The 13857-nt window shown below is 33.0% G+C and overlaps 1 protein-coding gene, 1 long non-coding RNA gene and 1 pseudogene across 2 annotated transcripts; 1 reads left to right on the forward strand and 2 right to left on the reverse strand.

Moving 5' to 3' along the window:
• Positions 1-938: 938 nt before the first annotated feature.
• LOC141817896 (aluminum-activated malate transporter 10-like) lies at positions 939-2762 on the reverse strand. The gene is made up of 5 exons (XM_074705509.1): positions 2516-2762; positions 2250-2390; positions 1879-2151; positions 1524-1783; positions 939-1421 (listed from the first exon to the last, which is right to left on the reverse strand). The coding sequence occupies exons 1-5, from the start codon at positions 2760-2762 to the stop codon at positions 939-941; spliced, it is 1404 nt and encodes a 467-aa protein (XP_074561610.1).
• Positions 2763-4636: 1874 nt separating this feature from the next.
• On the forward strand, positions 4637-7309 carry LOC141817897 (uncharacterized). Its single transcript, XR_012600883.1, has 3 exons — positions 4637-4688; positions 6179-6245; positions 7161-7309. It is a non-coding gene; the product is annotated as an uncharacterized LOC141817897 (long non-coding RNA).
• Positions 7310-8416: 1107 nt separating this feature from the next.
• On the reverse strand, positions 8417-9891 carry LOC141817898 (uncharacterized; annotated as a pseudogene).
• Positions 9892-13857: the final 3966 nt, after the last annotated feature.

The raw sequence follows: 13857 nt of genomic DNA on the forward strand, positions 1-13857 counted from the left end.
CCAGGAAATTTAGTTGTTTTGAAATTCTAAATGGATAAATTTTGACCAAATTACTATGCGACAAATTTTAATCATAATACTTATTATTGTATTTATATTTAAGTTTTATTAAAAAAATGAATTTCTCTTTAAATCATGAAATTTATATCACTTCAATTATTTATTTTTTTATTTAAAAATATTTTTAAAATTTATAACGTAGAATAATATATAATTTATATTACTTTATTATTATTATTATTTAAATTAAAAATATGTCTTATTCAATAATTTGAATTAAAACTACTATATGAGCCATTCACATTAATGATTGAATAATCGGTCTAATTTTATTTGGGAGAATGCATAAAAATAAATAATAAATTTGGGAGTAAAACAATCTTAAATAAATTGGTCTTTAGATTTAATTTTTTAAAAAAAATTTCAATGTTTTGAAACAGTACTTTTTATTTTTGAAAAATATATATGTGATATATTTTTAATTTTTTTATATATTAGATAGGTGGTTGATTCAAATATCTAATATATTCAGAACAAGAGTTTTTATAGACATCGAAAAGTGACTTTCAAAATAATAAAATTTATCTTTCTATTCTATAAGAGTATTCATATTGTTGCTAATGTATGAATGCCATAATATCCAAATGATATTATACTGTATTAGTAATTGTATTTATTTATTTAATATAAAATAAAAATAATGATAGAATTAATAGACGATCGAGATCTATAAATAATAATAAATATTAATATTCAAATGAATGTGGATGTAAATTAATAAAAAGTAGATATATTAATATAATATGTATATGGTATTTGAGTCATGATATATATTAACGTTTAAATCAATCTATATATCTAAAAGATAAAAAGAATAACAGATTAAACTCTCCCGTCGTAAACTGTTGTTATCTCATGCACGGCCTTGTATCTAGCTATCAGACTTGATGAAGGGGTTTCTCCTCTTGCTCTTCCGCCTGCACTTGTGAATTGGACTCGTCGTTTCCGATGGGCTTAAAGACTGCAAGCTCTGCGAGGGTAGCCACCGCCTCGACGACTCCTTCGATCCTCGCCGATATCTCGATCAGCAATGATGTCATCGTCACAATTGCCATGGCTTCCGTTACAGGCATTGACACAACAACCACGTCACGGTCGTCGACGTAGCTGCTGTTCTCGTTCCCTAATTCATTTGACTTTGCTGGCCTTGTCTGTGTGAACGCCAACTGCTCCTCGGTCAATGATGACAAAGAAATCCGAAGCTCTTCCACTGAATTTTTCATCTCCTCGACCAATAAATTGACACTGGGAGACTTCTTCATTGTCTTCACGGAACTCGACAGTTCCATTAAGACCTTGGACGAATCTGAGCTCAGTTTCATGCGAGCATCTCTCAGATGTTTCTCCCAGAATTCTGGTCTCTGTCGTCATCAAATATAATCAATGTGGTTTAATTTCTTATTTTAAATAATGGAGTCGTCGGAGCTGAATTGACTAATGAGTTTTTTTAATTAATCATGCACCTTAACTGAGTTGACGCACCCATGCAGTGTTTCTACACAGTAAGCGCAATGCCTCACGGCAGCTCCCACCTTGCTATATTGCTGCCATGGGTGCCTAAATTTGAACCATCCGTGTGCGGGTTCCCACCACGCCAAACTCGCCCATGAATCCTCCGATGATTTCGAGTCCAGCACACACTTGTAGCTATGTGACCTCTTAGAAGCTGATTCTGTCCTGTCCATACTGTCACCGTTCTTGGGGAAGTAATATTCTTCTACTCCTGTCAATAAATAATTTACATTGATTCGAAGATATTTCTCAATTCAACTTTTAAATTTATGAATAAATGAACGACGGGATGGAAGATATATATACCTTCTAAGGATTCTGCAAGCTTCGTCAAATTTTTAGAAATGAGAAAATGGAGCTCTTGGCCTGACCAAACGGGGCAAACAAAAATGCAAACAAAGATTGTGATTGCAATGCCAATGCCGACGGTCGATATGCGTTCCACTGTTAAATCCATCAAATCATGGACGTGATCGCCCGACAAAGTCACCAAGCTAAAGGTGAGGATGAATATGGTGATGCCGTAGTCGAACCGTGTCTTTACAGTCGGTATGAATCGAAAAAATGTCGCAGCTAAAGCTGATACATAATCAATTAAAGATCATTATAAATGAGGTCGAATTACTAAATAGACACAGCCATGCCTACGTATATATATATTCATTAATTTTTCCTACCTAAAAAGAACACTGAGGCCCTGAGAATTACTGGCTCCGCCTTTAGCCCTGACTTGGTTGCCATCCAGTGGGTGGCCAGCCCAAGACTGCCGCCGCCAAGCGTGGCTATTCCTCTGTTGATTACCTTGTACAAGCAACCACCTGCGCCCATGCATGCATTGCTATCATTTCGTTAATTTATATAAAGCTAGCTCTACTAGTGAAAACAAGCTAGCTAGGATAACAAATTAAATATAAAGATCACTTCTCTTAGTCGTTGTGCTCACCAACAGTATACTCGAAGACCACGATGACGGTCATCACCGCCCACATGGTGTTGCTGCCGAATTCATCGTAGAAGGGGCGAGTGTAGTAAAAGAGCGAGACGAGTGAGAGAGCCACCCCTACTTTAACACCATGAATGACCTTCCTCGGATCGTCTGCACCCATCCTCCAAAATTTCTCCCCAAACGCTAACACTTCCGATCTCACTCCTGTTCCAAACTCAACCAGTCGAACCCAAGCCCCAGCCATCCTGCCGGAGTTGGGTAGCACTTGGTTTTGATCAGCTGCCATTAGGTTACGTTGCCGAAAGAGTTGCAGTCCTAGCTATCAGAAGAGTACTGGCATATATAGAGCTAGGCTGAACATAGAAGTGCAGTTTCGCTTTGATCTAGCGAATTGCCCGAACGACTGTTTTTTCTGAAGGGTTGATAATTTATCACCATACGTGCCAAAGTTTTCTTGTTTATTTATTCATTTTCAGGCGAAAGCAACGGGTCGTCAACGTACGTACAATGCCAACTATGAGAATTGTCGTGCCATGTATCTATAAAGACTGAAGATTCACGCACATTTGTAACAAGTACAGTGATTGAACGCGCGTTGTTTTTATGAAGGATTGACGAATTGTCACCGTTCGAGATGGCATATACGAAAGTTTTCTTTATTTTATTTAGTCATTTTTTGTGGGCTAGCACGTGGTCGGTTAGTTGTTTGGAAGGCAGCACGTTCTTCATCTGGTTGAAGTGAGAAAGTAAAAGTCGTCAATTTCTCACTTGCTTCATCTGACCATAGTACTGAAAGTGAAAGTAGAGAAATAAAATCTTCAAGGATACATATAAATATAAACGTATAATATATTAATGATATTAAAATTATGATAATATTATTAAAAACACATTAAAATATATATTATCTTAGACTCTCTAATATTTTTGATATTTATATAATATCATTATAAAATATCTATGATAATTTTAAAAGTTCCTTAATTTTTAAGATATATTGATAATAAAACATATCAAAAAAATATTTTAAAGATATTTATATATATTTTATTATTTTCATAATAAAGATAAATTTAAATGTTACATAAATTACTTTACATTAAAAATTATAAATATCTTATATTTTTAATAAAGATAATAAAATACGTCAATAATGATAATTTATAAGATCTTTTTAAAATGTTACATTAACTAATTATAATGACATTATAAATGTCAAATATAATAATTTATAAAGACATTAAATATTATCATTAATATTGAATCAAAATATATAAGTTTAATTCACTTACCACATAGAATATAGGATATACATCATCACTTCACCCACACTACTAAAAAATCACGATTTTGCGACGGTTATTTAGCGGCGGTTCTTAAAACCGCCGCTATTATCTGTTTTCCCGGCGGTTTCAATTAACCGCCGCAAAAATAAATTTTTAGCGGCGGTTATTTAGCAGCGGTTCTTAAAACCGCCGCTATTATCCATTTTCCCGGCGGTTTCAATTAACCGCCGCAAAAATAAATTTTTTAGCAGCGGTTTAAATTTGATTTGCGGCGGTTTAGTGATTCATGGCGATTTAAAATTTAATTTGCGGCGGTTTAAAATTTAACCGCCGCTAAATTCTATTTTCCCGGCGGTTTATTATAACCGCCAGTATATTTCTCACGACGATTCTATTTTCCCGAACCGAACCGCAGCTCCCTCGCCCCTAACCCTACACACCGCGGTTTCTCTTTCACTCCGACGCGTTCGACGCCGCCGAGGTTTCTCTTTCACTCCGACGCCCACCCGATCGCCCTCTCACTCCGACGGCCGCCGGACACCGACACCGCCCTCTCACTCCGACGGCCGCCGGACACCGACACCGCCGTCTTCCTCGCGCACTCCGAACGGAGCCCTAGCCCACGATCGCCCTCTTTCTCGCGCACGAGAGGTATGCGTTCTCCAACTTTTCCCTTTTGTTTTAGCAATAAGGCTCTTCCCATCATTTTATGGGCGCATATTACTATTTTTTTTACTGTTAGGGGGAGTGCTGGGATGATTGCAGGAGGACGGCAGACGACGAAATAGCTTCTCCAGTTTTCTGTCCTCTCTTTTACTCGCGTGCCCAAAGTGCCTGTTTTTTGTTCAAACAACTTAGTCCTGAAATTTCCGGATCTCTTTGGTGTAAGATTTTCTTCTCTTGCTGCTTATTTTATTTTTCTCCTTGATTTTGGTTCAACTTTTGGGTTTCGATACTGCATCTCGTCACACCAAAGTTCAGATGGCGTCCGTTCATCATCTTCTTATTTGTTGAATCGTAGAAATTGGAATGCATATTTAATGATGTTATCTTGTGCGACTTTAATTGAATACAAATCCTAAAGCCTGTTTTTTATTTGGACATTCGTTGTGGCTATCTCTAAGCTTTTGCCTGCTAGACTAGGCTCGCAGCTTCTTTTCTTCTACTGAGTTAAAATTATATTTTGCAGTCACTGAAGCGATTGCCATCTATAATTTTCTAACATTTTAATATTTCTCTTTTTCTCAAATTTTGATAATTAAAGTTCTTCTTTTTTGAATACACTTATATTATTACTTCTTTTTTTTCTTATACCTCATGTGCATAACTCGTACTCATAATACAAGGCTCGGACAACGAGGAAAAGATTTGTTCAGTAGTCTGTGATAATTTGATGATTAAACTGAACTCTTCTTCATATTATTTGATATTCTTGCAAAAAACTTATTTTCTTTTAAATAACTACAGAAGATATCTCAAATTAAGTATACGGTTGGATATTATTTGTTGATATTCATCTGCAAATATAAACATCAAACCATCTCCAGTTGGAACCTCATGAAGAAGGTGAAATTCAGAGAAAAAAGGTGAAATGTTGCAGAGAAAAAAGGTGAAATGTAGCATTTGAGGGAAATGTTGCATCAAAAACATTGTTCATTGTTCTATGAACCTTTGCTAGTTATGTTCATTGTTCTATGATTCAGAGAAAAAAGGTGAAATGTTGCATTTGAGGGAATGTAAGGATGCTTCATTGTGTTTCTTGTGATAGGATATTATTATTTCCTCTACAGATTATAATCTTATTTCCATCAAATGGATACTAACCTAAATGTATCTATACAAGTTGTAATGATCAATGATAATGTGGAATTCTTCTGGTTACGTTGTTCATGATTGGGATAAAAGAAGGAACATTTTGAGATCGATGATTCTGCCTTTTTTACTCGAATTTCTCTTTACAACTAAAATTTATAAGAATTGTTGATCTTCACATCTACAATTGAAATTCAGGCATTTTTATTTCAATAGGGAACATTTACATAGATCTTCGATCAACCTCCAAGCAAGGTTATTAATAGAATGCAATGTTCTCTAGTATGTGCTCTTAATACTTGATATCTTATGTTTTTTTCTTCATACTTCTAAGCATAAAAATAACTACACATTGATTGGTGTTTCTCATTAAATGATCTCAATATTTGTTGGACCACATCATCTCATGTACACTATATGATGCTTTTATAGTTTTTATTTTGGTAAGTCTTGCTTATTTCCATATGCAGTTTCTTTGATTAAGGACACTTTTTCAGTTGTTTTAAGTTCTCTTGTGCAAATTGTATTTGAAAATGATTGATATTTTCATGTGAATTTACAGAGTAAGCTTTGTTTTTCCGGGCAGCAAGTGGCACAGTTGCTGAAGGAGACACTAAAAAGAAAGAAAAGTAAGTTCTTGAAGGTTTGACGAAAATTTTATTTTTTGAAATCTTTGGATTTTCCAAATGGTTCATGGTTGATAATTGCTTTTTCATTTTCTCTGTGAATGTTAGCTATTCAGAATCGGACCCTTTGTGATATTTAAACATGCAAATGCTTTTCTTCTCTGGTTCTTGGAACTGATCTTGAGACCAAATATTAAGTTTCTTTTTTAACATTTATCTATTTATTCCTTTTAGCGAGTCATAGACTATTGATCCAATGTCAATAATTCTTCCTTTGGATTCACCATGGTTTGGACATATCCCGTGCTTCTACAGCAGGACATTTGAAGTGCTGAAATTATTATTCTGATCGATATATGAACAATTCTATTTCTCTATTTTTGTTTCCTGTCCAAAATATTCACCAAGTTGAAGTAATTCAATATGGTAGACCTTTCAAGGGTATTAGAAGATACGTTTCTGCTTACTTTGATGTCCTCAAATACCTTCTAATTTTTGTACTCTCTTTCTTGTTATATTGTGATTAGTGTCAACTATTGTACTTGAATGTCTATGTTTCTGCTTCCTGTTCTATTGTGCTTGGTGTCGGTCTGTTAAGCATTCTGCCTTTTTTTTTATGTACATAATATAGATTAGTATTGAATCTAGCATGAGTGACAAGATTTAGTTGGTCTTATCTTCATTTGATTTGCTCGTTTTGTATTCTGTTGTTAATCCCACTAACTTAAAAGTGTGATGACACATTTCTGTACTTTTTGATACCTACAGTATGGTCTCAGTAGATATTTCATGATTATTGACCAAGCCATGAGAGGATAAAGAAGAATGTCCATAATTTTGTGATAAACAATAGCATTCATTTCAATGATCTTTAGGTTATAGTTTGTCTCTTTTAATTTTTTTTTTGTACTTGTGCAGGCATGACTACTTTACAAGTTTGAAGAGCGCTCCAAAGATGACTACTTTTCAAAAAGCAACGAATTTGCAACCTGGTTGAAGGAAAAGCGAGGGATCTATTTCTAGGATTTGACATCTGAGAAAGCTAGAGAGATTTTTCAGTTTTTTGTAAACAAACAAAGTTTCAGTTTTTTTGTAACCTAAATTCATTGTATTTGACATCTGACAACTTTGATATCCATGTGTAATGATTGATATTTGTTTACTAGTTTTGTAAGAAATTAATGCAAGTAAAATTTTCTATTTATTACAATTTTTGGTTTAATTTTTGTATTTATTTATAAAAACTATCGCAGGCTGAAAATTCTGTAATTGCACACTCAAAGCTTAAACTGTCGGGAAATTATTTTGCGGCAGTTTTAGCAAACCGCTGGGAAACTATTTCGCGGCAGTTTTAGCAAACCGCCGGGAAATTATTTCGAACCGTCACTAAATAAACCGCTGGAAAATATTTCGAACCGCCGCAAAAACAACCGCCGGGAAATATTTCGAACCGCCGCAAAAATAACCGCCGGGAAATCTATTTTAGTGGCGGTTATTCCAGCGGTTCTCTAAAACCGCCGCTAAATGGTTTAACGACACCGATATCAGCGGTGGTTTGGTAAACCGCCGGAAAATGATTTTGCGGCGGTTCCAAACCGCCGCTAAACGAATTTTAAACCGCCGAAAAATCCTTTTTTTCTTGTAGTGCCACTATATAAAATAGAAAAAATTTACGTCATCACAATTCACCCACTATATAGAATAAAAAAAATTTACATCCAAAATATTCAATTCATTCACCACATCATCATAATTCATCACATCATCACAAAAGTACAAATGTAATACTAATGTAAAAGTATTGAATCCAAAAGTAATTCAATACTAACAAAATATTAAATTTAGAATAACATAGTCTTTTAAAATAAAAACTTAACTAATTTACAATGAATCATCTTCAACTAATATATTATAAGTAAATTTCAAATGCCTATCACCTACAAATACAATCCATAAATTTGTATAAGTAAATTAAAAAAATAAAAATATAAAACTAATAAAAATAATTTAAAAGATTAAATATCATACTAAATAAAAAATAGATAAAGTATCATTCTATATGCATTAATAGTAGTCTTCGCTTATTGTCAATTACAAATATATTCCATATTTATTTAAAATTTTAATAATACGATAAATATAAAAATTAATAAAATTTTACTAAAAGATTAAAATCATACCAAATGATAAGGTCAAGCTATCATTCCTCCAACTGTATCTAAAAATCTTTGTAAAAGATCATAAGGTCTAATTAAATCCTCTTCTCGTTATAAGAAAACTAGTATTTGTACTTCATACCAATTTAACCCTTGTTTTTGTCTCCCTACCATATTATTTGGATCTATACTAAGGAGCAATACTTTTGCCATAAATTTTATTGAATGAAATAAACTTTTGATCAAGGCAGGACAACCAATCCACATGAAAGTGCAAAATAGAATAAAGTTGGACAAGGTGTGGAACATAAAATAAAAAAATTAAACGTAATCTTACTCATAAAGTTGGACAAGGTGGAATAGAACCTTGTGGATTACTACTTAAAAAAGTGTTTTGACTATTATTGTAATTTGAAAGAAGATTTTGGTTTAATTGATCAAAAATCTTTGTTTCCAATATTACAATATGTTGACCTTACTTTTTAATTTGCTCATCCATCTTTTCTAACTTTGCCTTATGTTCCATTACTAATCGATTGCATGTGCCACGGCTAGGAACTACTCCCCATAAATCAGATGGGCTAACACCATTACTAAGCATACGTACTTGACAAGGTATATTCGATCCAATGATTTGAGCAAATATATCATTTTAACTCACTTGATCATTACAATTCAGGAAGTTGATTTATTAGTTCTTTCATTATAGTCTTTATCAATATATGACATGTTAATATTTATTTAATATATAATGATAATTAAAAATACTTTAAATTAATATAATTAAAAAGTATAAAATAACTTATCAATCTTTCTTCTATAACATTGCTTGAGAGATTTCCATCAGCATGAGTAAAATAAGCATAAAATTATTCAACTCGTGTTGGAGGACGTTCCTTTTCTTTTTAAAAAAATATATTTAATTACTAGTTTTTACACATAAAATTATAACATAAATAAGAAGAATTATCAATTTTTATTACACTTGAACAAAAGTATTCTTTCAGTGATCTGATTCATTATTTTTGCTTTCTAGCATCTTTATTTTTTTCACTTCTGTCCTATTATATTAAATTACACATAATATATAAAATAATAATCTACTAACATTTGAATCAAATTATTTATTCTAAATAAATAAAATATTTTATACTTTTGATTTTTCTGTATTCCAAAAAGCAACTAGTCTCATATATTGTTCTACACGAGCTCTTTCATCTCTTTATTGTAAAAGAATTTGAATTGACAATTTAGGATCATAGTACTTTCTTTTTAGTTTAGACTTTCAATTTTTCTATTTTTTTTTTTGCAATTGAGCGTAATGTCCAATTTTCTGTTCTTGGAGGAATTCATACTTTTCTTATAAAAAATATAGATAAATTATCATTGCATGAATTAAAATTATTAAATATTAAAATTTTACAAAAGTAATTCAATTGCCTTTATGACATTTAACATGCCTTTCTTCTGGTCTATTTTCATTTTATACCCATCTTCTACATTAATTGGAGATTACTTACCGTTCCTTACCAAAGAACCCAAGAATTCGATAAATTTATTTATTTATATTCTTATAGGATGCCATATATTATTACATAGAATTTTAATATGTGGTAGTGTGCTAGGTCGACTCTAAATTTCTTTAATAAATGTAGGACCTCTTTTTTTCCTCTTAGTATTATGAAGTTTTCACTAGCTGTACAAAAAAAATATAATATAGAATAAAAATATTACAATAAATTATTACATTCTTCATATATGTTCCCTTCATTATATTCTTTGTTCATATCATCATTTTGCTATGGAACTGAAGACTTGTACTCAACAATTGGGATATTACCTTGCACATCAGCATGTAGTTGATTTAAAACTACATCTCTTTGATTATTCAAGGTACTCTGTATATTTTGACAATCTATAAAAGTATTGAATCCATTAAAAATATAAATATAAATTAAACAAAATCAACCAATAAATTTATGATTAATAAAATGAGACATTACCTGATTCATGATCTATGTGATTTGTATTTATTGTTGGTGGTTGCATATCTATCTCAACACAAAGTTTAAAATGAGATTTCCTATTAGTTCGAAGCTTAGGAGTCATTTCTACTACAAATAATTATTAGTTACATATTACAAATAACACAAAGTCAATAGTAAAAATGAAAAAAATACATATCACTAAATATCATTCAAACACAATATAAAAAAAAAATTCATTATACTATTATTACAATGATAATTGACTAAATATAAATGCATAGACTAGATAAAATCTCATCATAAACCAGTATCAATTTTCACTTCTGCAACATCATTATGAACCCAAATGCCATAAAAACTAAACCTTACATATCATCTGTATCCTTTCGATATGGAAAATAAGTAGAATTTCTAGACGCACTATATACTATCTCTCAATGAGCTACCTAGTGAGTATAACCGTTGATAAATCTATCAACCATTAAATGATCATAGGCAACCTCTCTTGAAACAAATATACCAATATTACACCATACATAAGGACATAAAATCATTCCATTTATGTTTGCATTAGGTAAAAACTTCCAACTCTTTGTTGGTGTAGTATGCCTCCAGGGTTTCAATATTTAACAATATATTTAGGTCTAGTTAGTTTGACAATATACCTAGGTCTGATCAATTTTGTCACATCTCGAGAGACGACTATCCGAAAAATTTTGACAACATCTCCCCTGTAACAATTCAACTTTCCTGAATACAATTTAGTACAAGGCCCACATGGTCGCTCTACAACACAACATATGATTTTAAAACTACTAAACAACATAGATAAATGCCCACACGACCACGAACCACATATACAACTCATGCATCAATTATACAACCACCACAATAGACCATCCACATACTCATACCCACAAAATATGATCACCAACAACACATCATCCACGTAACAACGAAAATACCAAAACATCGCGATATGCATCACAACCCAAACAAACAACAAATCGACAAGTAACGATACTAGAAACTCCGCAGCAGAATATAACAGAATCCAAGTCCACACAATTACAAACGTAAATCCAAAATACGGATACACACAAAAACTCTATAAGTCCATAAATGATCCAAATACACACCAAGATCCACATCTCCAAATACAAACTGAAAACCATACGAGATAAACCCATAATATAACTTCTCCTACTGTGAGATGGAAGTAGCTTCACAGATCTCCATGCTTCAAGTATAATCCTATCTGCTACCTGGGGAGAAAATAATGCAACCCTAGGGTCTAGGTAGTGAGTATCAGATACTCAGTGGAATATAGGATAGAAGTGCATAACATGATATATCAACAAGAATAACAAAAGATATACAGTCTCTACAAGTGATACATAAGGAAAAGATCAATATGGTTTAATAGGTATAGGAATCATGCGAATTCAAACAATGCATATCATGTCATACAATGCAACATTCATATATCAAACAAGTGCAACAGTCACACACAAAGGTGTTGTAACAACAATGCAGTATAATATAACAACAAATGCATTCAGATATGCAACACACATCACAAGCAACATGCATGGTCACTGTCTGCACTTGCCATCCCCAATCACCCACACAATGAACTGGGGTGCACGATAGGATTGTTGGTACCTGCAATTCTGTTCCATTTAATTCTTGTCAGATAAAAATTTTCCAGAGACAGAATCTTTCCAAGCAACCAACGACTTTGATCAGACATGTGCTTGATTAATCAAGTCACACCTTGATCAAAGCATATGATCTCAGACTCTTGTGTTGGTATTCATGTTCCATATAAAGAAAACAATTTACGTAGAAGAATAAATAAATTATACCTTTCTTGTGATTGTGTAAGAGATATTCTTTACCCAAAGACCTCTTGATCTTCTACTATATTCCTCTCCTCTTCTTGGACGTCGTGTAGGTGACGGTCTACCAAGATAAACCACCAAGCTTTTTCTTCCTTTCTTTAGTTATCTTCCTTCTTCCCTTCTCTTTGCCGCCGGCTTTAGCCAAAGAGGAAAGCTCCACCGCTGGCCCTAGCCAAAAAGGAAGAGAGACCTTCTTCCACCGCCGGCCCTAGCACCACCAAGAGGGGAGGAGCCGGCCCTAGAACAAGAGGAAGAAGAAGAGAAGGGTGGGCGCGCCCCAAGCAAAGTAAAGGGGAGAAATTTAGAGGCTTGGGCGTCGGCCCTAGGAAACAAGAGGTTTGAGTTTTTGATTGCCTCCTTAGGCGCCCCCTCTCCTCTCCTCTTATAGCTTTGCTATCTAAGAAAATTTAGAAAGAATCTAACAAACTTTTATTAATCAGATTTTGATAGAAAAAATCTAATAAAATCTCTTGATAAGATTTTGTTAGTTTCTTAATAAATTTCCTTAACTAAATTTTGTTATTATCTTAACAAAATCTCTTAATTAAATTTTGTTAATTTCTTAACAAAATCTCTTAATTAAAATTTATTATTTTTTTAACAAAATTTCTTAACAAATTTTCTATGAAAAAATCATAACAAAATTATGTTTAGGAAGAAATAGAATTCTTAACAGAATTTTATAATGGAAATTCTTAACGGAATTTCTTAGCAGAAATCCTTAACAAAATTTTTCACAGAAAAAATTCTTAACAGAATTTCCTAATCGAAATTCTTACAGAATTTTAGAAATTCTTAACAGAATTTTCTAATCGAAATTCTTACAGAATTCTCTCAGGTAGATATGAGGCTTTATCCAAAGGCTACAATAATGACCTAGAGGAGGAATTGGTTTTGGCCTCCTAATGGGCATGAACTTCTTGTGTTCTCTCTTAACACCCAACTCAAGTCCATCAATAATAACCCATACCACTAAAGGGTTATTATTAAACTACCACACCAATCCCATATTATAGTATGTGCTCCTTCTTATTATGAGTGCATTAATCTCCCTGTGTTTAAGATATCGTATGCCCGTCAATTAATTGAATTACTGACAACTCAATTAATTAACTTCTGAATCTGATGTGCGTAGGGATTATAAACGATTCTTGTACTTTATTCACATATCTTTCTGTACTTCATGCTATTTTTTGCATTCATTACATCCTTTATCTGTGCATTAGATATTATTTTCTCTATTTCCTAGTTTGGAGGTCTGCTCGTGTGTTTGTGTGTTTACAGGATGAAAACAGAGTAAAACAGGCGAGGCAGAGTATCAATTGAAGACAAGGCAAGACAGGCCTGTGCCTCAAAGGCACGACCATGTCTAGTACCTCCACAGGTGTTGGCAATCTGGATCTCCGTCCTATGTTCCGGATTCTATCCGCTTCGAAAAGCATAGAACCCTACAGGACAAAAAATTTTATCCTACCAGGATCAATTGACAAAGTCTACAAAAGACTAAGTCAATCGATCCTCAGGATCGCCGATTCCTAAATTACTATTTACGGTTTACGACTAGTTC

Source organism: Curcuma longa, unplaced genomic scaffold, assembly GCF_044706935.1.
Source record: "Curcuma longa cultivar G26 ecotype Majalengka, Jawa Barat unplaced genomic scaffold, ITB_CL_G26_1.1 contig_22454, whole genome shotgun sequence".
NCBI lineage: Eukaryota > Viridiplantae > Streptophyta > Magnoliopsida > Zingiberales > Zingiberaceae > Curcuma > Curcuma longa.

Coding starts and splice junctions, on each gene's coding strand:
- LOC141817896 (XM_074705509.1), bottom strand. CDS start 2,762: ATGGCTGGGGCTTGGGTTCGACTGGTTGAGTTTGGAACAGGAGTGAGA. Junction 2,152..2,249: donor GGCCTCAGTGTTCTTTTTAG/GTAGGAAAAATT, acceptor ATTATGTATCAG/CTTTAGCTGCGACATTTTTT. Junction 1,422..1,523: donor GGTGCGTCAACTCAGTTAAG/GTGCATGATTAA, acceptor TGATGACGACAG/AGACCAGAATTCTGGGAGAA.